This window comes from Podarcis muralis, chromosome 6, assembly GCF_964188315.1.
Source record: "Podarcis muralis chromosome 6, rPodMur119.hap1.1, whole genome shotgun sequence".
NCBI lineage: Eukaryota > Metazoa > Chordata > Lepidosauria > Squamata > Lacertidae > Podarcis > Podarcis muralis.
In genome coordinates, this window is record NC_135660.1 from 6,747,323 (window position 1) to 6,771,785 (window position 24,463).

Here is a 24,463-nt window from a genome sequence, read left to right on the forward strand (position 1 = left end):
CCTAATGGTCAGGGGCCCCTTTACCCTTTACTATTTTGCTCAGTGTTCTTCCATCCCTCCATTATTCTAGGGTCTGCTACATTTTAAAGCCACAGTTATCTCAGCTTTCCTCCATCTCCATTTTACTCAAACTTCTGCCATTGAAGGAAAGGAGAGTGGAAGTCAGGGGAACATCTGTTTTAAACTTCTCCCGTTCTTTAACTGTGATAAAGGATGTGAAGCCTTCAAATATTCCATAGTGCCTCCACACAATGTATTTCACTCCTGATAGCTTGTGTAGTCCTCAACATGAAGTTCCGGGTTCAACTTACTGATTTAGAAGAGATATTTTATTAACAAGCACACATGTACAGTATCCATCAAAGAAACTTAGTCTTCTTCAACTGGAGAAGCTGACAGTCTTGCTCTTAGGAGTCTACTCATCTTAAAGATACAATAACATTTCTCAGCATGGGGAGTGGTGTTGTAAGGAGGCAGGAGAAGAGGGAGAGAGGAGGAGGTGTGGGAATGTGTGTGTTAGGGAGATTTGATAAAAGTAAGGGGGAGGGGAGGAGAAAAGGGAGCAAGAGTAAGAATGGGGATGCAAAGGAAGTTGTCAAAAAGGAGGGAGTAAGGAGGCATTGGGAGAGGGATGAAGATGAAAGCAGGGGCATAAAAGGACCTGAAGAAATGGAGGAGATGGGGTGAAGGGGGAAATGGATGCAAAGCAGAGGTGCAGAAAATAAGAGAGAACTGGTTTCAGAAATGGAGCTGGAAGGTGAAAAGAGACCTCAGTAGTTGCATGGGATGAGATGGGAAGGGAAGGGGAAATGCTAGGGGGTTCGTGTGTCATGAGTGGCCAAGGGGTCACCAAGTGCAGGAAGCAGGGGTGCAGCCCCTAATATTTTCCTATCTTCTTATGTGTTGCAGCGGGGAACTGCACAGAGTTTATAAGGATGGGGATGTGTTGTAACCCCTATTATAGCCTCTTGATTGAGTTCTTTGACTCCTTCTGGCAGCTGAAAACTGAATGCCCTCAGCAGGCTGGTCAGGAAGATGAATGTTTCGATCTTTACCAGCTGCATTCCCAAACAAATGCGAGCCCCTGAAGAGGAGATATGAAGAAGGCAGTAAGTGAGCAATAATTTACTTTCCAGTGTTCGTTGCTTTGTTGCTCTAAACATTCCATATAACCCTTTGGGAAACTAGAAATAGTTAGGCTAGGGAAAACATCAAAGCTGCTGTCAATTTCCTAGCCTGGTCAGTGCTAACCTTTCTTTCTTCTTATTATACTTATGTTTTGTTCTGTAATTTGAAGTTACCTATCTCATATCAAGGAAGATACAATGAGGAAGGGAATGGAATACAGATGAAGGGCCTGTCAGGAGCTCGTCCTACACTCGAGTAGGACCATGGCAGAGACACATGCCCGACTGGCATGTTCTCTCCCTCTTGGTCGTTCGTTCAGGAGCTTCAAAAGCTTTCTTCAGCCCGAACATCATAGCAGACATCGGCACACTTAGGGATCTGCAGAGTCTTCGCAGCTTGCGTAACAGGCCTCAGCAACTCAGCATTTGGCTAATCTACATTTATTCACATATAAACACACACGGAGCACTGCAACATGGCTCCCTCTCTCTCTAGCATCAGACAGCAAAGAGAATGAACAAAGGACAATAGTCCCACTTCACAGAACACAGTAACACAAACATCCTGTCTCCGTCACTTCCCACTCTGGAGTCAAAACATACACCATCATGTGAAAGACAACAATCCCATGACTGCAATCATGGATCAGGAATTCTAACATCCTCCCCCAATTCATGCACTGTGTAGCAGTCATCAGTGTAACTGCAGCAACCATACAGATGTCATACACACAGTATACCCCTGTATCACCTGTTCCACCCTTGGAACTACCTGCAACTGGATTGGCCTTGGCCCTTACCATCTTGCACTTCTGACTAGTCTTGGCGTCATAGCCCTTCTGACTATCAAGAAGTCTCACACCTGGCTTTGTTGCGACTAGAACCCTAGCCACGTTCCTCTCTGAGGAATCAGTGTTGGCACACACGGCCTCTGGACGTGGTCCAGCTTCCGTCTCCAAGGAAACAGTGTCTACCCTTACAGCCTTTGGGCGTGGTTTCCCGTCCCTTGAGGACAAACCCTGTGCCCCTTTCAAGACTACAGATTCCTAGACCTGCGTCGAGCCACTAACCACAGCTAAATCTGCAACAGCTGTGTTAGCAAACTCCTGAGCATACCTGGTGGGCATCAGATGGCTATAAATCAAGCCTTCTTCTGCCGGCCTTAATTGCCTGGCAAGAACTTCAAAGGCTCCTTGCCTTCTTCTGTGCACGAGCCGCTGGCTTTGGCACAAAACAGTCCGGCCTGCCTTTACTTTCATTTTCAAGCACAGGCTTTACTCACAGTCTGTCTCCTCACAGCTTTTTTCCCTTCCATCTCTGAAGAGGCTTGCCTCCAGGCTTGCCTGGAACACTGCCAGTTCCAGGAGATTCCAACCAAGATAAAAACAGACCCCGGTTTTTCCTCTGCTGGCACTGGGTCTGTGGCCCCGATACCTGGGCCCATAACTGTCGTCAGGACAATAATCCCATGACTGCAATCACGGAGCAGGAATTCTAACAGGACCCTGTGTGAGGGGAAGGGCAGAGAGGATTGCCCAGGGCTAGAAGCTGGGGCAAGAGGGTCTAGCTCCTAAGTGAGAACTGGGAGGACTCACTTTTCTGTGTGCAGAATAAGGGTGAAGATTTACTCTTGATAGAGGACTTTGCAATATCCTTTTCTTCTTTTCTTTCTTTACTTCCTTTCGACATCTTTTTTCTATTTTCCCTTTTAGTTTAGTATGATTTTTATTGTGACTAACGTATAAAATTTCAATAAAACAATAAAACTTGATTTTAAAAAATGAAAGGAAAACATTGGTCAACTGCCCAAATCAGCAATGCAGAAAGGGGTTAAGACCATGGAGTAACCTGTCCTGCCAGGTTTACCTCAGACCTATTGTTCTCCCTCAGGCCAACTGAGCAGCTCACTGGGTAGAGAGGTCAGATGCAGTTACTCCAAGCTCAGACCACATGGTTCTTACAAGACACTCTCATGTTCCTATACCAATTATTTAGTTTTTACCACTGTTTGTAACTAAGCCAAGTTTTACCACCTGTGCGATGCTTTCTGACACTTCAGGTGATTTACAAGAATTGCATACTTTAGAAGAAGAAAAGTTTGTATTTGATATCCCGCTTTATCACTACCCGAAGGAGTCTCAAAGCGGCTAACATTCTCTTTTCCCTTCCTCCCCAACAACAAACACTCTGTGAGGTGAGTGGGGCTGAGAGACTTCAAAGAAGTGTGACCAGAAAGGTGACAATCCACACACACAGAGAGAGATAATCATACAGTTGGAAGAGATCCCAAGGGTCTTCGAGCTCTATGCCCTGCAATGCAGGGATCTTTTGCCCAACGTGGCACTCGAACCCATGACCCTGAGGTTAAGAGTCTCCTGCTCTACCGACTGAGCCATCTCGTACTTTGGTCTGCTTTGTTGTGTGAAGTATTATTGAGTACTCAAAAAGAACTGGGTACTGTCAGAAATTATCTAGGTAAATGTTTTATCTGTGTTAGTGACAGTTCTTTTCTTTTGAAGAGTTGGAAGCATGTCTACAATAGTGTCATGCAATTCATTTTTAACAGGCATTTTGTAAGCTCTCTGTTAGAGTTGCTTTTTAGCCCAATGTTTTTGTCACACCTCTCATAAGTATGCTTCAAACCAGTGGCATGGAAGATATTGTGAAAGTATAATGTAAAGTTATCATTGTGGAACAAATCAGTATGGTATTTTTGTATGCTTCATTTAGACCTATCTGTGTATTGTTTTACCATTAATTACAAAAAAAAACTGTCAACTTCCATCATAATGTCATTTTCTTTGATGAAACCTTTTATTAAGAAATAATAAATTAAATATTGTATTTTCTGTGAAATAATTCAATACAAGTTGAAGTGTGTGAGGAATTGAACAGGGGGGGCATGGAGGAGAGGAGGAAAGAAGAGCTAATTTGTCTGTGGCTAGGGTGCATAATCTGGACAGTTCTGTCAGGGGCACAAGATCACCTAGCTATGGCTCTGGCCCCAAGCCACCAACCCTTAACTTGCCACTGCCATGCCCCATTCTGCTGACCAGCACTGCCACTCCAGCCAGAAAGACGCTGCTACTGCTCTGGCTCACTCCCTCATGTGCTGCTGCTGATGTCATTTTCTGGAAGCAGACAGATAAGCACATCTACCGATCACAACATAGCTTGGTCCTCTGCATTTACCTGCACCAAATGGCAGAAATTCTTCTCTGTTCACAAATTGTCCATCTTTGTCCAAGAAATGATTTGGGTTGAACTCTGCAGGTGTCTCCCATCGTGTGGGATCAAGAAGAACAGAGCGTAGATCGGGAACAATAACAGTCCCCTGCAAGTGATTTGAAAGAAGTGATTTGGAATGCATTCAGATCAACACATTTCTGGATTGTCCCACACTATCCCAAGACTAATCATTGCAGAGACCTGTGTGATATTTTTTTTGGGGGGGGGGGGTTGGTTTTGTATTCTTCACCTTAACAAAATTTCTGTACAGGCAGGAACACAAGAGGGCTTTCCGCCACCTCTTTTAAAATGAAAGCTCACAACCCAGGTGAGACCTCTGGATACTTCAGGCTCCTCCCCTGCCACAATTGCCCCATGGAATGGCACTTGCTGATGGTGAAACATGTCTGCAGATGGAGCTCCTTCTCTTGCCCTTCAGATTTTTGACTAGACAGGAAGTTCCTGTACGGCTGGCTACATCTCTCAATATGAAACCTTCTGCTGCTCTTTGCTCTTGGGCTACAGGAGTGCAGCTATATCACACTGTTATACCTTGGGAATGAGAAAACCACGCAGCTTGAAATCCTTTGTACATTGCCTAGGGAACCCCAAAAAAGTGATGTATTTAAAGCGCTGCATTTCATGAATCGCAGCATTGGTGTAGGGCAGTTTCTTCTTATCTTGATAGCAGATAGAGTGAGCAGAACCTATGACATCTTCTATTTCCTTGTGCATTTTATCTGAAGAGAATGATGGAAACAGAAGGTTTATTGTGAATATTGCATTTTATTTCAGATGGACATTTATTTCCCTTGAACATATTCCATAATCCTCTGTGAATGAGTCCAGGTTTCTTGCATTTTTAGGTCACCTGGTCCTCCAAAGAGCTCGTCTGTGTACATGATTCTTCCCCACTCTAGATCTCAGGTGTGAAAAGGCTGAAAGTGAAGCTCATCGCAGTGGTTTCTGGTTACCAGAGCTGGCTGGATTTGCTGAAGTGCTGGGATCAAAGGCTTCGTGTGTGTGTGTGTGTGTGTGTGTGTGTGTGTGTGTGTTCTAAATCCCCTGCCCTCAATATTTCCTACTTAGTTTCATTAATCCTCATTTCCTCATTTCCTCTTTGGCTAGCATCACTCATATAAAGGTAAAGGACCCCTGGACGGTTAAGTCCAATCAAAGGAGACTATGCGGTGTGGTGCTCACTACACTTTCAGGCCTAGGGAGGTGGTGTTTATCCACAGACAGTATTTGGGATCTTGTGGCCAGCATGACTAAACCACCTCTAGCACAACTGGACAGCATGATGAGTGCCAGAGCACACAGAAATACTGATTACCTTCCCACCGCAGCACTACCTGTTTACTTACACTGGCATGCTTTCAAACTATTACATTGGCAGAAGCTGGGACAGAGCAACGGGAGCTCACCTATCATGAAGATTCGAACTGCCAACCTTAGTTTCACAATGGAGACCCATCCACTGCACCAACCCTCTCCTATCCCAATTCCATTACACATTCAGACCCTCCATCTCTACCTGTCCCAGTAATCATAGACTGGAAATGTGCTGTGGGAAGAGGGCATTGTGGGCATTTTTCATTTTTGCTTCTGAAATTTATATGTTACAGAAACTATGCAGGAAAATATTGGTGGGGGAAACTGATCTTTCCAGACATGAAAGTCAATAAAATTTGCCTTCCATAATTTTCATCATGAACTCACATTTAACTCTTTCCAATATGAAACCTTTAAAGAATTATGATCCACCCTAGTGATCAAGAGAAGCCCTGGCTCTCCTCTCTCACCTTGGACATCTGGATGACTTGTCAGGAGGAGAAGTGCCCATTTCAGAGAAGCTGTGGTTGAGTCTGACCCTGCTATGAAGAGCTCAGAAATACACCAAGCCACGTTTTCTTCATCATAGGTGGACTCTGGGTCATTCTTGCTCTGGTGTTGAAAATGGGGGAAGTGACCAGTCATTTACACACATTACAGTTTGTCCTTCAGCACTTACTTTATTTTATTTCCCCCACTTATTACCATACCACCCACACATGCTTCATGAGGGGTGGGGTGTCCTCTTACACCGCCTGAGGTGAAATGGGAAGGTGTTGCCACCATCGCCGTACTGTTGCTGCCACCTGCCTAACTAGGTTGCACAGCAGTGCATTATGATAAACATTGTTCACAGAGGGAAAGATGAATATATATATTGTCCTTTCTAGTATATGAAGATAGATGAGACAGGGATTTGAAGTCATACTCTAGTTTATGAGCATTTGTTTAGGATTTTCTGTTTTTTCAGTCCACATTTGAATGTCGGATGAACATCAATCCAAAATAATTTATGTACAGAAGGAATGCTCCAAAGCAAGACCCCTTAACACACTTAAGTTTCCAGTCCTTTAAGCTCACATTTCCTAGGCATTTCTATAGATGCTTATGGATGGATGTCAACCCACTTTAGCAACTAAATTGAATGTGAGAAATATTTGGTGGGAACTCAATGCCATTTTCAACTGAGATTCAGGGGGAAAGATGCTGGTTTCCAGGCAAGATATTAGTATTGACTTATAACAGGGAATATAATGATTCCTTGGATGAGCAATATTCAGCTTCAAAGCTGATACTTACTTTTTCCATCTGAAGCAGACAGAAATCAGTGAGATCCTGTGGATCATGCAGAGACTGATTCTCCTTATGCTTCTCTATCTCCTCCTTTGCATATGAAAGCACCATCTCCATGCAGGACAAGGCCTTCTTGTGGGGCCCTGGGAGATGTTTCATGAGCCATGGGAGAATTTCACAAAGCTAAAGGAAAGATAGCAGAAATGCTGCCATTACCATGAGGAAGTTTGGTCACACCGTTTGTGCTTTGGGTTAGCACTTTAAAAAACATGGTCTGCATTATTCTTCAGGGCTAGCATATTAGTTTGAGTCTCACGCTTCTCTGGAATCCCACAATGATTGGATTCTGTGATTTATCCCTAGCTGAAAATGTGAAAGAAATCTATGGCTCAAAATATTTTCCCAGCTCCCAGGCATCATTCCAGAACTGGGCACAATCACAGGACCTCTCCTGGAACAAGTTAGTGCCCTTTTGTGGTAGGTGGGGGTGGGTGGAAATAGGGTGTGGGGGGAATTCAAGTACGTTTCATGAGTACTTTTGTTTGTTTTTTTACAGATTAGGAATGGAGGTAGAAATGTAGAGAACTGAACTTAAATTTGAGGAAAGGGTTTAGTTGATCATCCAGAAGGGGGCTGCTTTCCTCACCAATAGCGATAGTGCTTGAGTTGCTGGTCTCTCTTTCATTAAAAAAATATTCCAGCCAAGTGGTGGCTGCAGGGGCCTCACCATGGACGCCATCATGATTGCCACTGCTAGGTGGGTACAGAGTAGACACATTTAGTTTTCCATGATGGCAACAAAACTATGTAATTCCCTTCTTGAGAAGATTATTTTGTTCACCTCTGTTCCCTTTGGTGGACTCTAGATGACCTGTTCTCAAGGTCATTGTTCCATTTTTTGTCCCATCTTCCCTCCAAAGAGTCTCCTGTGGTGGACAAAGTCTTCTTTTGTTGTTTTTTTATGGGGGGTTTTGCGCGTGTTTTTTATCTCAGTGATAATCATGAGCAATGGATCAGGCTGTGAGATAGTAAGTGGCCCTTATCTCAGATCAATTTAAACCTGATCTCACTTCTCCAACCCTCTATCAGAATATTGATTATTAAGGCCCTTGGGAGACCTGTTTGGCAGGAATGGAAATGACTACTCACAGCATAACCAAAGCTACTTAGAAATTGTAGGATAAATTCTATGGCTTCTATCAGCTTCTGGAACCATTCATCTTCAAAAGCAAACCGGTGCCCAAAAGCCACAGCACATATCACGTTGGAGACTGAAGTAGCGATGGGCATGGAGGGGTCAAGTGGCTGTCCTGCAAAATAAAGTTATACTAATGTTAGCTCATGTTAGCTCATCCCCTTCATTCCCACTTCATCCCCACTAATGTTAGCTCATCCCCTTCATGGATCACTGCCTTGCCATGGCGAAGGGGCTTGAATAACTCAGAGAAGCTATGAGCTATGCCGTGCAGGGCCACCCAAGATGGACAGGTCATAGTGGAGAGTTTTGACCAAACATGATCCACCTGGAGCAGGAACCGGCAAGTCACTCCAGTATCCCTGCTAGGAAAACTCCATGGACAAAGACAACAGGCATATAAAAGTTATGACGCTGGAAGATGATCCCCTCAGGTCGGAAGGCGTCCAACATGCTACTGAGGAAGAGCGGAGGACAAGTACAAGTAGATTCAGAGCTGATGAAGCGGCTGGGCCAAAGCCGAAAGGACGCTCAGTTGCGGATATGCCTGGAAGCGAAAGGAAACTCCAATGCTGTAAAGAAAAATATTGCATAGGAACCTGGAATGTAAGAACCATGAACCTGGGTAAGTTGGATGTGGTCAAAAATGAGATGGCAAGAATAAATATTGACATCCTGGGCATCAGTGAACTAAAATGGACAGGAATGGGAGAATTCAGTTCGGATGACCATCACATCTTTTATGGGTATGTCTGTAGCAAAAGGAAGAACAAAGAAACAGTGGGGTCACTCAGAGGAGAAGATGGTGAAATGCAAACAGGGGACACAGAAAGGACTGAACTCCTCAATGCCTTCTTTGACTCAATCTTCTCCGATAAAGAAAACAATGCCCGACCTGAAGAATGCCCGACCTGGAGAACAGGCGAAGTCCTGGCAGACTGGAGGAGGGCAAATGTTTCCCTATTTTCAAAAAGGGGGAAAGAGAGGACCCAAATAATTACCGCCCAGTCAGTCTGACATCAATACCAGGGAAGATTCTGGAGCAGATCATTAAGCAAACAGTCTGTGAGCACCTAGAAAGGAATGCTGTGATCACCAATAGTCAGCATGGATTTCTAAAAAATAAGTCATGTCAGACTAACCTGATCTCATTTTTTGACAGAATTACAAGCCTGGTAGATGAAGGAAACGCAGTGGATGTAGCCTACCTTGGTTTCAGCAAGGCATTCGACAAGGTGCCCCATGATATTCTTGTAAAGAAGCTGGTAAAATGCGGTCTTGACTATGCTACCACTCAGTGGATTTGTAACTGGCTGACTGACTGAACCCAAAGGGTGCTCATCCATGGTTCCTCTTCATCCTGGAGAAGGGTGACTAGTGGGGTGCCACAGGGTTCTGTCTTGGGCCCGGTCTTATTCAACATCTTTATCAACGACTTGGATGATGGACTCAAGAGCATCCTGATCAAATTTGCAGATGACACCAAACTGGGAGGGGTGGCTAACACCCCAGAGGACAGGATCACACTTCAAAACGACCTTGACAGATTAGAGAACTGGGCCAAAACAAACAAGATGAACTTTAACAGGGAGAAATGTAAAGTATTGCACTTGGGCAAAAAAAATGAGAGGCACAAATACAAGATGGATGACACCTGGCTTGAGAGCAGTACATGTGAAAAGGATCTAGGAGTCTTGGTTGACCACAAACTTGACATGAGCCAACAGTGTGACGCGGCAGCTAAAAAAGCCAATGCAATTCTGGGCTACATCAATAGGAGTATAGCATCTAGATCAAGGGAAGTAATAGTGCCACTGTATTCTGCTCTGGTCAGACCTCACCTGGAGTACTGTTCTGGGCACCACAGTTCAAGAAGGACCCTGACAAACTGGAACGTGTCCAGAGGAGGGCAACCAAAATGGTCAAAGGCCTGGAAAGGATGCCTTATGAGGAACGGCTAAGGGAGCTGGGCATGTTTAGCCTGGAGAAGAGGAGGTTAAGGGGTGATATGATAGCCATGTTCAAATATATAAAAGGATGTCATATAGAGGAGGGAGAAAGGTTGTTTTCTGCTGCTCCAGAGAAGCGGACACGGAGCAATGGATCCAAACTACAAGAAAGAAGATTCCACCTAAACATTAGGAAGAACTTCCTGACAGTAAGAGCTGTTCGACAGTGGAATTTGCTGGCAAGGAGTGTGGTGGAGTCTCCTTCTTTGGAGGTCTTTAAGCAGAGGCTTGACAACCATATGTCAGGAGTGCTCTGATGGTGTTTCCTGCTTGGCAGGGGGTTGGACTTGATGGCCCTTGTGGTCTATTCCAACTCTATGATTCTATGATTCTATGATTCTCCATCTACTACTGTGGGCAAGAATCCCATACAAGAAATGGAGTGGCCCTCATAGTCAACAAAAGAGTAGCGAAAGCTGTACTGGGATGCAATCTCAAAAATGATAGAATGATCTCGATACGAACCCAAGGCAGACCTTTTAACATCACAGTAATCCAAGTTTATGCACCAAACACTGGTGCTGAAGAAACTGAAATTGACCAATTCTATGAAGACTTACAACACCTTCTAGAAATGACACCAAAGAAGGATGTTCTTCTCATTATAGAGGATTGGAATGCTAAAGTAGGGAGTCAAGGGATAAAAGGAACAACTGGCAAGTTTGGCCTTGGAGTTCAAAATGACGCAGGGCAAAGGCTAATAGAGTTCTGCCAAGAGAACAAGCTGGTCTCACAAACACTCTTTTCCAACAACACAAGAGACGACTCTACACATGGACATCACCAGATGGGGAGCATCGAAATCAGATTGATTATATTCTCGGCAGCCAAAGATGGAGAAGCTCTATACAGTCAGCAAAAACAAGACCTGGAGCTGACTGTGGCTCAGATCATCAGCTTCTTATAGCAAAATTCAAGCTTAAACTGAAGAAAGGAGGAAAAACCACTGGGCCGGTAAGATACAATCTAAGTCAAATCCCTTAGGAATAGACAGTGGAAGTCCGGGTTGACGCGATCGGTTTAATGGCGGATTCCCTCCGAGCTCCGGAGGGAATCGGCTCCATCGAGGACGGGTCTTGCCGCGCCGGCGACGCGGGGGCCCTTAGAAACCACAGGTGCGAATACCTGTGGACCTGGTGACTCGGTGGGCACCTTAAGCGCCCTCCTTGACAGTCGAAGAGCCTTTTTAAAGGCTGCGGAGAAGGTCTGAGGAGTGGAGTGGTGCTGAGAGTCGATCGCTACCTCGGTGGAGCGAAGCCGCAAGCCATTGCCGGAGAGCGTCAACTTTCTTCCTGACATTTGGACTGAAACAAACACCCTCGTGAGTAAAACGAAATTTGGATTTTAAAAGAAATTAACTTTTTTAATTTGGCGAACGGGGGGGCTGTGTCAAAAGGAAGTCCGCACCCCCCCCCCCCTTGCATGCACGATCGGAAGCAAGGAGTGAAAGCCTAAGATCGTTGTCTTTTGGGACGGATAGAAGATTCCATCGATTTGTGAAAATAAGTTTTTTTTTCTTTTTTGTCTTTTTAAGTTGTGCTGGAGGAAGAGGTGTATTTGGGAAAATTTTTGGGAACCCCCACCCGGGATCCGGGAGTGTTCCGCATTAGCCTAGCCTGAAAGAAAGGGAGTTTGACAGCTGTCATCTGAGTTGTCAAACAGCGGAATCAAGACAAGAACTGTATCTTTATATCTCTCTGATCCAAAGGTGTTACATTTAACCAGAAGTGGCTGGAAAATAAGTAACAACAAGTAATAACAAAGTAATAGACTGTTGATAAAAGGAAAAAAAAATGGCAATCCCCCTAGGGGAGACCAGAGACATTACAATGGCTGCAGAAGGAAAATTACAAGCGGAAATAGAAAGAGCCCTTTTTCTCGTGGGAATTCTACAAGAGCAAGAGATAGTTATGGACAAACAGCTCACGGCTTTGATTTCAAAAACAAGCAACTCTACTGATGGAACTGAGGATTTGACCTTGAAAGATTCTGCAGCTGAACTGGAAAAAGTTTCTTTGAAGTTGGAGGACAAGGAGTCTGGAGGGCAAAAAGTACAGGAACAGGACTTCATGCAGCAAGGGGACAGAGAAGTTTATTGGATTATGGATTTTGAAAAGAGAAAAGTAAAGGAGGAAGATTTTGGACACTACAGATGGGAAGCTGAAATAATGAAGAAATATAACTGGGACTTCCTCCTCTTTTCTGGCATTGGTGAACGTGATTTAAGGAAATATTTGGCAGAACCCCTGCAGCAAGTCCTTTCAATTAGGATTGACTGGAGAGAAGGTGAAGAGACTGTATTGGACATCCCTCGAGACTGGAAGATCAATAAGAAGGATTATCAACAAAACAGGCAGAGAGAGACTCAAATGGTGTTAGAGGCCTCAGATGTGAGGAATCCGGGCTAGGAGTCTTATAAGAGGGCAGATACCTAGGAAGGGACAGATATCCGGACAAGGAGGGAGGGGGAAAATAGAAAGTTTTAAAACTAGTTTATGACTTTTGAGTTTTATAATTTTGACTTATATTTTAACATGAAAATGGGGAAATTTATGGTATAAGAACCTCGATCGATCTTAGAAAAAGAATTTAAGGAATATAAGAAAATGGGATAAATAAGTTGGGCCTAATAAAGGGAATTAAGTTTAAATATAATAAGAAGAGGTTTAAGGAATGAAACAAGAACTTGCTGAATTAAGTTTGAAAATTGGGATGCATGGGCGGGGGTGGGGGGAAGTCAATGAAAGAGGGTTATGAAAGAATCTATTTGTGATTATTTCTCTCTCTTTTTTTTTTTTCCTTTCCTTTTTTCTTTTTCTTTTCTTTTTTCTTTCTTTTTTTCCTTTCTTTCTTCTTTCTTTTTTGCTTTGTATTAAAATTTTGAAAATCCAATAAAAATTATATTAAAAAAAAAAAAAAAGGAATAGACAGTGGAGGTGAGGAACAGGTTTAAGAATTTAGATTTGGTGGGCAGAGTGCCTGAAGAACTATGGATGGAGGCTCGTAACATTATACAGGAGGCAGCAACTAAAACCATCCCAATGAAAAGGAAATGCAAGAAAGCAAAGTGGCTGTCCAATGAGGCCTTACAAATAGCGGGGGAGAGAAGGCAAGCAAAATGTGAGGGAGATAGTGAAAGATACAGGAAATTGAATTCAGATTTCCAAAAAATAGCAAGGAGAGACAAGAAGGCCTTCTTAAAAGAGCAATGCAAAGAAATAAAGGAAAACAACAGAATGGGGAAAACCAGAGTTCTGTTCAAGAAAATTGGAGATATGAAAGGAACATTTTGTACAATGATTACCATAATAAAGGACAAAAGTGGAAAGGACCTAACAGAAGCAGAAGACATCAAGAAGAGGTGGCAAGAATACACAGAGGAACTATACCAGAAAGAAATGGATGTCTCGTATACCCCAGGTAGTGTGGTTGCTGACCTTGAGCCAGACATCCTGGAGAGTGAAGTCAAATGAGCCTTAGAAAGCACTGCTATTAACAAGGCCAGTGGAAGTGATGATATTCCAGCTGAACTATTAAAATTTTTAAAAGATGATCCTGTTAATGTGCTACACTCATTACGCCAGCAAGTTTGGAAAACTCAGCAGTGGCCAGAGGATTGGAGAAAATCAGTCTACATCCCAATCCCAAAGAAGGGAAGTGCCAAAGAATGCTCCAACTACCGCACAATTGCACTCATTTCACACGCTAGCAAGATTATGCTTAAAATTCTACAAGGCAGGCTTAAGCAGTATGTGGATCGAGAACTCCCAGAAGTGCAAGCTGGATTTCGAAGGGGCAGAGGAACCAGAGACCAAATTGCAAATATGTGCTGGATTATGGAGAAAGCTAGAGAGTTCCAGAAAGACATCTACTTCTGCTTCATTGACTATGCAAAAGCCTTTGACTGTGTCGACCACAGCAAACTACGGCAAGTTCTTAAAGAAATGGGAGTGCCTGATCACCTCATCTGTCTCCTGAGAAATCTCTATGTGGGACAAGAAGCTACAGTTAGAACTGGATATGGAACAACTGATTGGTTCAAAATTGGGAAAGGAGTACGACAAGGCTGTATATTGTCTCCCTGCTTATTTAACTTATATGCGGAATTCATCATGCGAAAGGCTGGGCTGGATGAATCCCAAGCCGGAATTAAGATCGCCGGAAGGAATATCAACAACCTCAGATATACAGATGACACAACCTTGATGGCAGAAAGTGAGGAGGAATTAAAGAACCTTTTAATGAGGGTGAAAGAGGAGAGCCCAAAATATGATCTGAAGCTCAACATCAAAAAAACGAAGATCATGGCCACTGGTCCCATCACCTCCTGAAGGGCAAGAAATGGAGGCAGTGAGAGATTTTACTTTCTTGGGCTCAATGATCACTGCAGATGGTGACAGCAGTCACGAAATTAAAAGACGCCTGCTCCTTGGGAGAAAGGCGATGGCAATCCTAGACAGCATCTTAAAAAGCAGAGACATCACCTTACCAACAAAGGTCCGTATAGTTAAAGCTATGGTTTTCCCAGTAGTGATGTATGGAAGTGAGAGCTGGACCATCAAGAAGGCTGATCGCCGAAGAATTGATGCTTTTGAATTATGGTGCTGGAGGAGACTCTTGAGAGTCCCATGGACTGCAAGAAGATCAAACGTATCCATTATTAAGGGAATCAGCCCTGAGTGCTCACTGAAAGGACAGATCATGAAGCTGAGGCTCCAATACTTTGGCCACCTCATGAGAAGAGAAGACTCCCTGGGAAAGACCCTAGTGCTGGGAAAGATTGAGGGCACAAGGAGAAGGGGACGACAGAGGACGAGATGGTTGGACGGTGTTCTCGAAGCTACAAACATGAGTCTGACCAAACTGCGGGAGGCAGTGGAAGACAGAGGTGCCTGGCGTGCTCTGGTCCATGGGGTCACGAAGAGTCGGACATGACTAAACGCCTAAACAACAACAACAAATGTTAGCTCAACTGGTCCAATTCATACTGAGAGTGGGGTTTCTTGGTGGCCATGAGAAACTGCTGGGATCTCCATTAGGAACCAAGAAAAGCATATCACATTCCTTTCTAAAATGGACAGAGGTAGGACACAAATATATCTCCATATGCCAGCTCAGCACCATCACCGAGCATCACATACCCTTTGAACGTGCAAAAACCTCCACGAGCTGATGGGCCTCCTCTGCTACTTGCTGCTCCATGCCTTTCTTTTCCCGCCACAGCTTCCGCAGAGCAACTGCAACAAAGCGTCTCTGTTGCCTCCAGGTGTGACCATTTGATAATGCAATACCTATGGAAAATCAGTGAGAAATAACAACAATCATATCTCAGCTTAAAGTCGCTTTGGGTTAAATCTTTTCAGGTTGCCTCCCATGGTGACTCAGAAGTAATGGAACAGGTTACTTCAGGATTTTGCCGTTCACACATGCGCAGATGCTCAGAATGACGTCACAGGCATGTGCACTTTACAGTATTAGCAAAAAGTGAGATTTCTCGACAGCTCTACCGTTTTGATTTTTGAAGAGAAAACTGGTATCTGATACAGTGTGATGTCGACAGGTTTAGATCTTTCCATGGAAGGCCGTCACGATCAAATTTCACTTCTCATTTGGGAGACAAATGGATGGCAGGTGTTGTAGAAGGATAAAGGACTTAACTTGCTTCTGGCCACCCTGACCTGGGTTTCAGTTTCTCAGCCAGAGCAACAGACCACACCAGAGCATATCATGAGTCTACTGAAAGCCCTGCTGTACAGTGTCAACATTTAGCTTTTTGTAAGCAAGCATTTATCAGCAAAATAGGTGCTTTGATTCGCCAATTATTCCTAGGAAAGCTAAGAAGGGAGCTGGGTTTATCTTTATAAACAGTGGTGATTTCTGCAACAAAGAGTGAACTTGCAGGTATCACCTGAGTTTTCTCATAATGTTAAATACTAACAGTAAATTCAAATCACAAACCCAATTCAGTTAAGGGACTTCCATGAAGAAAGATGGCTGACTAAATGTCTACTGCCGACACTCCACCGACAGAGATGATTATGTGGTGATTAATGATAGCCAAGATATAAATCTACCAATTGAACTTTCACTTGGAAAGCAAGCTATCTGCTGGCACAAGAAGAGGCAATTATTAACAGGCAGAAAATAAAACAAAAAGCATGTTTTTATTATTTGCAACAAAGAAATATTCTAAACTGTTGTAAGGTTGTTCCGATGGTTAATAATTCTCATTTTATATTACTTTTAACTCTTCGGCCCTTTGGTGTAAATGCCAACTGCAAAGTGAAATTTACCTCTCTGATTGTGGGAACGAATATGCTCCTCTATTAAGGAGACAGATGCAGGTTTTCAAGGCAGACTGTTAAGGTGGAGAGCGAGTTGTTAATAAGACCTCAGTATGGCAAACATATTGTTAATGCAGCAATTATTGGATGAGCAGCTGAAAGAGCTCACAGCTGAGATGCATAAAATGGTGAATGAAAATGGATCATAGAAAGATGAGACTGAAGAAGATGTAGAACCTTTGCTTAATAATATTGATAAAGGCCTGCCAGAACATGAGAGTGGAATGGAAAAGTGGGAGGTGAAAGATGAAGAAATGGAGAGGACCTCCACACAGGTGCCTGGAGGAGTGAAAGAGTCAAGTGATGGAGCTGTGATGTGGAGGAGAGGAATGAAACCACTGACAGAGAGATCAAGAAACATTCTGAGATGGCAGAGCTAGAGCGGAGAGACAAAGGATTCTGGGCACAATTTGGAGGGAATTTAGAGGGAAAATCTATCAAGCTTCTGGTGGTGCTATTGGGAAAAGAATGGAAGTGGTGGAAATGGAAGGACCTTTTTTCTTTCTCTCTTGCTAGATTAGGATGGAAAATCACTGCCTACAGGAAATGGGATCACAAGATATAAAACTGGGTGTAAAATAATGAATATACAACAAGTAAATAACTATGGGTTATTTTTAATAAAATTAATATGTTTAATATATGTTGGGAGACATTCTGCACAGAAACATGTTTGTACCTTTAAGAACAGTTTTTGTGAGCTCTGGGCTAATTGGTTGCAGCTGGCCATTACTACAAAAGGAGAAAAGCTTCAGTTTGAACTCTGCCTGCAGGAAAAACACCCAGAAGCTTTGCTGTTTGTTGTTTTGAAATAAAACCTTTATTTGACTTGGTTTTACACCGGTCTCATGGTGTCACAGTCTTCTGTCATCTGCCACCAGTGAAAAATCCCCCTCTAACAGTATATGACTACAGTGCAGAGATTCCTCTTTAAATAGAAATGAAGGATTTGTTTTTTATAAAAAACACATGGAGGAATGGTTGGAATTTTTGGGGAGATAAAGTCACCATACTGGAATGGAGGAAGACTATTGGGTACACACTTGAAGGTGATAGCCGGCTGGTGAAAGACCCTGTGTGAGAGGCAGAGAAGGAAAGATCTCCCAGGGTGGGAGACTGGGGGAAGAAAGGGAAGCACCCAGGTGAGAGTTGGGAGGGTCCACTCCCTTCTGTGTGAGACAAGAGTTAAGATCTACCTTTGAGACAGGGCTTGGCATTTCTTTCTCTCTTTTACTTTTTTGTTTGTTTGTGTAGTTAGTGTTGCTGAAAGGTTTCAATAAAAAAGTATGGAAAACCAAATAAACCCAATTCAGCCAATTTTTCGACACTGTTTTTAAGGATATAATGTGTGGTGTCAACCAGTTACTACTTCTACTGGTCCAACTAGACAGGTTTGTAATTTTTACTGGGGGGGGGGGGAAATTCTGCACCATATTTTTGACAAGACGTAATGCATTAATGGTGGATATATTCTGCTTTGTTAATTCTTCTGCAACGCTGCCTGAACACTACTGCATTATTTCTGTCTGGGGAAACTATCTATATTGCAACAAAAGTGGGACAAAAATAAGTTTGTGCATATGTAGTTTTCAGCAGATGGTTAAAGGATGTGACAGAATGGAAATGAAACTGTATGATCACTTCAAAATCTTTGCAGGCATAAATAGTATTGACAATGAAGTTGGATACAACCACCTTGAAAGTATTATGAGCACAAATCATTATGAATGTGCAATTAAAAAACGTTTTCTGGAGGAGCCCTTAGCACCAGTAATAAACTGTGGAGTTAGTGATAGGAATTATTGGGCAGGCCAGCCCCACAGTAACTCACATTGTGGCCCTGGTGGAGGATAATCTGACTTACTTAGGGCCCGGGACTTCTAAACTATGATTATTCATAGTTTAAACTGTTTTTATATCTCTGTAAGTTGCCTTGAGACATACATACAAAATGCAATTCACCGGCATCTCATAGGTTTTCATAAAAGCCCTATAAGATGTTCTTGAGGCTCCGTCACGGGCACCCCTCCATACTCACTCTAGCCGTAGGAGGTCCCCCAACAAGCTTTCCCAGTCGTGTACAAAGGTCACTTCAATAGGTGTATACCTTGTATTGTTTTAACCCATATTTAGTTGTTGTTGATTTTTGTACTGTTTTAAAATCTTTTATAATAAATAATAATAATAAATTTTTATTTACATCCCACCCTTCCCAGTTCAGAAAACTGGGCTCAGGGCGGCTAACAACATGGCTAACAACAAATTTAAAACACTTAATTTATGCAGCCAAAAACAGCATAAAATACAGTATAAAACGTGAATAACAATAAATTCAGAATTCAAAAATCAATTTAGGTGGGAAATCCAGACAATAAACATTAGATGATCACCAGGGCTAGCTGGCTAAATTAGTCCTATTTGGGCCAGAGAGGAGACCAGGGGAAAATTACCTGTGGGATCCCAGAGTGGGTAATCTTCATAAAAAGGGGAGGGGAGGGGAGTAAGGCGAATAAAAGATCAGGCTAAGTTCAAATTGAAAGCCAGGCAGAATAGCTCTGTCTTACAGGCCCTGCAGAAGGAAGTTAAATCCTGCAGGGCCCTGGTCTCATGGGACAAAGCATTCCACCAGGTCAGAGCCATCACTGAGAAGGCCCTGGCCCTGGTAGAGGATAATCTGACTTACTTAGGGCAAGGGACCTCTAAACTATGATTATTCATAGTTTAAACTATTTTTATATCTCTGTAAGTTGCCTTGAGACATACATGCAAGAAGCAATTCATAATGTATAATGATGATAGTAACTATGTGATTGCAAAGTTCACATGTTATAATTGCCACATGAGTCCATGCCCAAAACATGTTGGAAGAGCTTGTTGAGAGAAGCAGTGTGATGTGTTTCTTAGAGATGTCATAATCAATCAAATCTTCACACATACTGAAGCCAGGTTTCCATGCACCCAAATGAACGTGTCATTTGATAGCATGAGGACTAGCCACTCTGGATGACCTTAGCCCCTAGGTTCTAGCTCCTAGGAAATGCATTTCCCGTTGTGTGCAGCAGTAATAGAGAACCTTTGTTCTGTTTTTCTGGACAGCTCTTTAAATGTTTCATCTTCGGAAAATACCAGTAGAAATTCTTATTCTTCACTACTTACCCTTTCCTTTCATCAGAGTTCTAAGGAAAGGAGTCTCTGGTCGCTCATCTAATTCTTCAGAGTGGTCAATGAGCGCATCTTTCACTGCTTGGAATCCAGACAGTATTACAATGGGTAGATGTCCTAACCATATGGTGTAAATATTTCCATGTTGCTTTCTCAGCTTCCATTTGGGTCAAAAGAGAAGAGAGGAATGATGTGTTCAAAAAATGCAGTTGGATATTTCAACATAATACGAGAACGTCATCCTCCCTCACCTCTGCAGTTTCTCACTATGTGCAGTTCTCTTGCTATGATCTTTTCCCCTCCTCCTCCTCCTCCCCTTCCTTCCTTCCTTCCTTCCTTCCTGCCTGCCTGCCTGCCTCTCTCCCTCCCATAATTCCAACCTATTTGTTTTACTCCCTCCGAGCCATGTTGCCTCTGCCTAGGATCAGAGCAGCAGAGACACTTCATAGTAACCAGCCCTCCTGTGACAGACAAGAAGATGCACAAGTCATTGCAAGAAAATGATCTTGCCACAATCTTTGTGTGTGCAGGGATGTGGAACCTGTAGCCCACCAGATGCTTTTGAACTAGCACTCCCACCATCCCTGACTATTGGCCACGGTGGTTGGGGCAGATGGGAATTGTCGTCCAAAACATCTGGAGGGTACCAGGTTGGCATAGGCTGGATTAGAGCCCTGGGTCAGCTTTCAGACCCACGGTGGGTCACAGCAGGAGCATCACCACCATGCAAATATATGGCAAGGAATTAAGATGATACATGTCTGGGCTAGAGATTATTACCAATTCCAATGTTTTAAAAGTTTTAAAAGTTAATATGTTTGTATCTGATGGCTGAGTAAGTAAATGCTTGCGGAGGAGGCGATGGAAAGGTGCCTGTTCTGTTTGTCTCTTGTCTTCTCTAGTTACACGTGAGCTGCTGCTGAGATAGGCTGGTGTGATCCTGCTTCATTGCCAGTTGAACTAGTTGCCCTTCCCTCTGTTGGAAGGGGAGAAGTACACAGCATTCTAGGCCAGGGATGTCCAACAGGTAGATTGGGGTGTGTCTGTGGTAGATCTTGGGGGCCCCCCAAACCCCCCTGAAAGCTCAAGAACTTTGGCTCCCTAAAAAAGCTCAACAAATTTAGTAGATCACCGCCAGTTTTTTTATAGTGGGAGTAGATCTCAGTCTCTTGAAAGTTGGACATACCTGTTCTAGGCCATGTCGCAACATGCAATAGAATGAAAGGAAGACAAGATGAAGAACATACTGTAATAAGCTGTTTTATTAATTCAGCTTCTTGTCTTACACAATGTGTTTTGGAGATGAGTGCCCTTCAATCAGCAGCTATGAACGACACACATAAGACATTAAAACTAGTATAAAGGGGCAAGATTCCGATTAATACTGAAAAGCACAAAACCAGACAAAGTAGGATAATGGCAGCATGGGTAGCTATGTGAAATCAGGGGAAAACACAAGGCAGCATAAAACGTTGTTGTATTTTCTATATGTCAATTTGTAAGTGGTAGCAAGACTTCCTTTCCAAGTGCCATTAGTTTCACAGCTTTCTAAATGACTGTGAAGCTGATTTCACAGCCCTGGCTGTCCTGACAGGAATCGGCAAAATGTCTGGGAACATCCAGATGTATGGCAACCCAATGGAGAAAGCTCAACAATTTCCTAAAAAACGGCAACCCTAGTTTACTGCAGAGATCCTTTAAGATGATTTTGGTATTTTAGTTTATAGGGTTTTTTTATAAGTGCTTCTGGTTTGAGTGAAAAAGATTGAATAGTGCATGGAGGTTAGTACCTGTTGAGAGGCTGCTGTGAATGAATGCTGTGGTCTGTCTTTTTTCTGTAGTAATATTTTATTCTTTTTTCATATAGAAAGTTACATTTCTTAACCTTGGTCACCTCAAGGTAAGATTACTTGCAATGTGTTATACATAGGGCTGCCTCTGAAGACAGTTCGGAAACTTCAGCTAGTGCAGAATTCAGCGGCCAGGTTGCTCACCAGAACAAGAGCATATTACATCGCTCCTGGTCCGGCTGCACCAGCTACCAATTAGTTTCTGGCCCCAATTCAAAGTGCTGGTTTTGACCTAGAAAGCTTTAAATGGCTCAGGACTGCAATACTTCAAGGACCGCCTCTTTCGATATAATCTTACCTGGACCCTGAAATCATCTTCTGAGGCCCTTCCTTGTGTTCCTCCTCCATAAGAGGTCCAGAGGGTGGCAACACAAGATTGGGCCTTCTCTGCAGTGACTCCCCATCTGTGGAATGCTCTCGCCAGGGAAGTTCACCTGGCAAAACCTTCCTTTTTAACTAGGCCTTTGGTTGATTTCATTGGCATCCTATGCCCTTTTAAAATCTGATTTTTTTTCTGTGGGGGCGTATTATTGGGTGGTTAATAATAATAATAATATTCCAATTAACAAAACAATTGGAATATAGAAATTTTCCATATAGAAAGTTACATTTGTTACTCAACAATTATACAGTGGTACCTCGGGTTACACACACTTCAGGTTACATACGCTTCAGGTTACAGACTCTGCTAACCTAGAAATAGTACCTTGGGTTAAGAACTTTGCTTCAGGATGAGAACAGAAATCGTGCTGTGGCGCGGCAGCAGCAGGAGGCCCCATTAGCTAAAGTGGTGCTTCAGGTTAAGAACAGTTTCAGGGTAAGAACGGACAGGTTAAGAGGCTAATGTTGGAGTAAATTAACCTCCCGAGTTTTCCCAGGCGATGGGAAAATGCTGCCTCGTCCGCAGTTGCCAATAAATCACCCCTGAGTTCGAAAGAAGGAGGGGGTGGGGGCACTGGACGGAAAGCCCTCGAGTGAATTTTTGGATCTCCTGGACGCTACTTCTGATTGTGATCCTAGTTGCATTGCTCAAGATAAATAATTGGAGAAGAGTAAATGCACATGTTTCGAGCGAAGGAAAGGGTGTACTGATTGCTAATTAAATCGACCACTGAGAAGCTGAATGACGGGTTGGACTGAACAGAATACTACATCAAAGAATCACAACTATGTCGGTATGTTGAAAAGGATCGGAAAGGGGTGGAAAACTTTTCTCTTTTTCAATATGATTTACCTAACAACCCCTCCCCAAGAAGAACCGCCACATGACTGATAGCAAGTGAGATGGGAAAATAAACTGTGTGGAAATAAAATTATCAACTAAAGGCTCTGTTTTGCGGAAGATCTGGAAAGGTAACAAAAGGCTTTTGGATGACACAGTTCTAATTGGGAACCGCCATTATGAGACAGACTTTGTTGCAAGATTTACAGTCAAAGGGGGAGGGAGCCAGTGTTCTGTTATCATATCTGAATTCTACATTTGATTTGGGAAGAACTCCCCTGGAAAGGCTGATTTATGGAGCAACTGGTCTGGGAAAGTTAATGAGCAGACTCTTAGAATGTATTTTATGGGAACTGCTGAAATGGCGCCTGCCGTTTGAATAGGACTTTTGGATCAGCGTGAAAATCCACACAGGACTATGATAATGTTTGCTTCAACTCGCTTGTGGAGATAACTCAGAGGTTATTAAGAAGAAAAATGATAACAGCAAGAAGATTGGAAGACAGGATTTGTAAAGGATAACAACAAAGAGATGGAAAGATGGGACTTGTGAACATCAAAGCAGCAGAAATATGAGATGATCGGACCCTTTCTGAACTCGAAGCATGGGTACCCCCAACAAAAAAATTAAATTCTGCTAAATATTTGGAGTTTATTATGTATTGGTATAATTTGGAATTAATGTGATATGATTGGTTATTGGTTTGTTAATTGGAAATTTAATAAAAATTATTATTAAAAAAAAACAGACCTCCAGAACGAATTAAGTACTTAACCCGAGGTACCACCATATTCCAATTCAACAAAACAAGTGATTTCCCACTCACCCAATATCAATGTTTATAACTTCAATTACATACGATTGCATTTTAAAGTTCCATCTTATCTAATTTCATCCTCTCTAAGATGTTTCTTAATATATTCTGCTGTTTTCTTACACTTCAGACCCCACTGTGGTCTTTGCATATGGGAAATAACTTTTTATATAGACCGGCAAGGTTTTCTAATCTTCTTTAAAAGATTCTAAATTTGTATTTTTTATCAATTTTTGCCATTTCTGCATATTCCAAGATATTCATAAAGCATTCTTCCTTTGAGGGTGTTCTCTCCTCCTTCCTCAGTTTAACAGCATACAATAAATATTTTTGATCTGTAGTTTTTAATGCGTATTTTCAACTTTTATATGGTTTTGTGCTTTGCAATATTAATAATAATACTATTTACATTATTACTATTATTTGTATTGCTTACAGCTTCTGACAACGGAAGCTTATGGCATTTACCATTTTAACCCATGCCATCGTTGAAGCTGAAATATCACAATTGTTGGGGGAAATAGATGAAACAATTGCTGGCATCGGACAGAGTTATTACTAAGCAATAAGTACCTGAATGAGAGTATTTTCATCAATCTTGAATCCAAACCTCCATGTGGCTCCAATGAGAGGAAGCTGGAGAAGTCCTGGAGGATAATGCCTGCGTGACCAGAGCTGTTTCAGGTAGTGCAGAATCAGAAGAGCCACCAGCAGAGCAATCAAAAGTGCCCATACCTCCATCCTTCTCTTGCTGTCTCTTTCTCCTTAATTCTTTCTAGGTTGCCTGGTCAGGTTCAACTCTCTTTCTCTAAGGAGTTTTTGCTGTCATCAAAGACATCAGCAGTATTGCCTGTTTTTATATGCTCAGTTATTAAAAACAAAT

General features: G+C 42.7%; 1 protein-coding gene across 1 annotated transcript; it reads right to left on the reverse strand.

Moving 5' to 3' along the window:
* Positions 1 to 895: 895 nt before the first annotated feature.
* On the reverse strand, positions 896 to 24,321 carry LOC114598078 (cytochrome P450 2J2-like). The gene is made up of 9 exons (XM_077929672.1): positions 24,154 to 24,321; positions 19,688 to 19,850; positions 15,329 to 15,478; positions 8,133 to 8,293; positions 6,990 to 7,166; positions 6,161 to 6,302; positions 4,908 to 5,095; positions 4,320 to 4,461; positions 896 to 1,084 (listed from the first exon to the last, which is right to left on the reverse strand). The coding sequence occupies exons 1-9, from the start codon at positions 24,319 to 24,321 to the stop codon at positions 897 to 899; spliced, it is 1,479 nt and encodes a 492-aa protein (XP_077785798.1). The 3' UTR covers position 896.
* Positions 24,322 to 24,463: the final 142 nt, after the last annotated feature.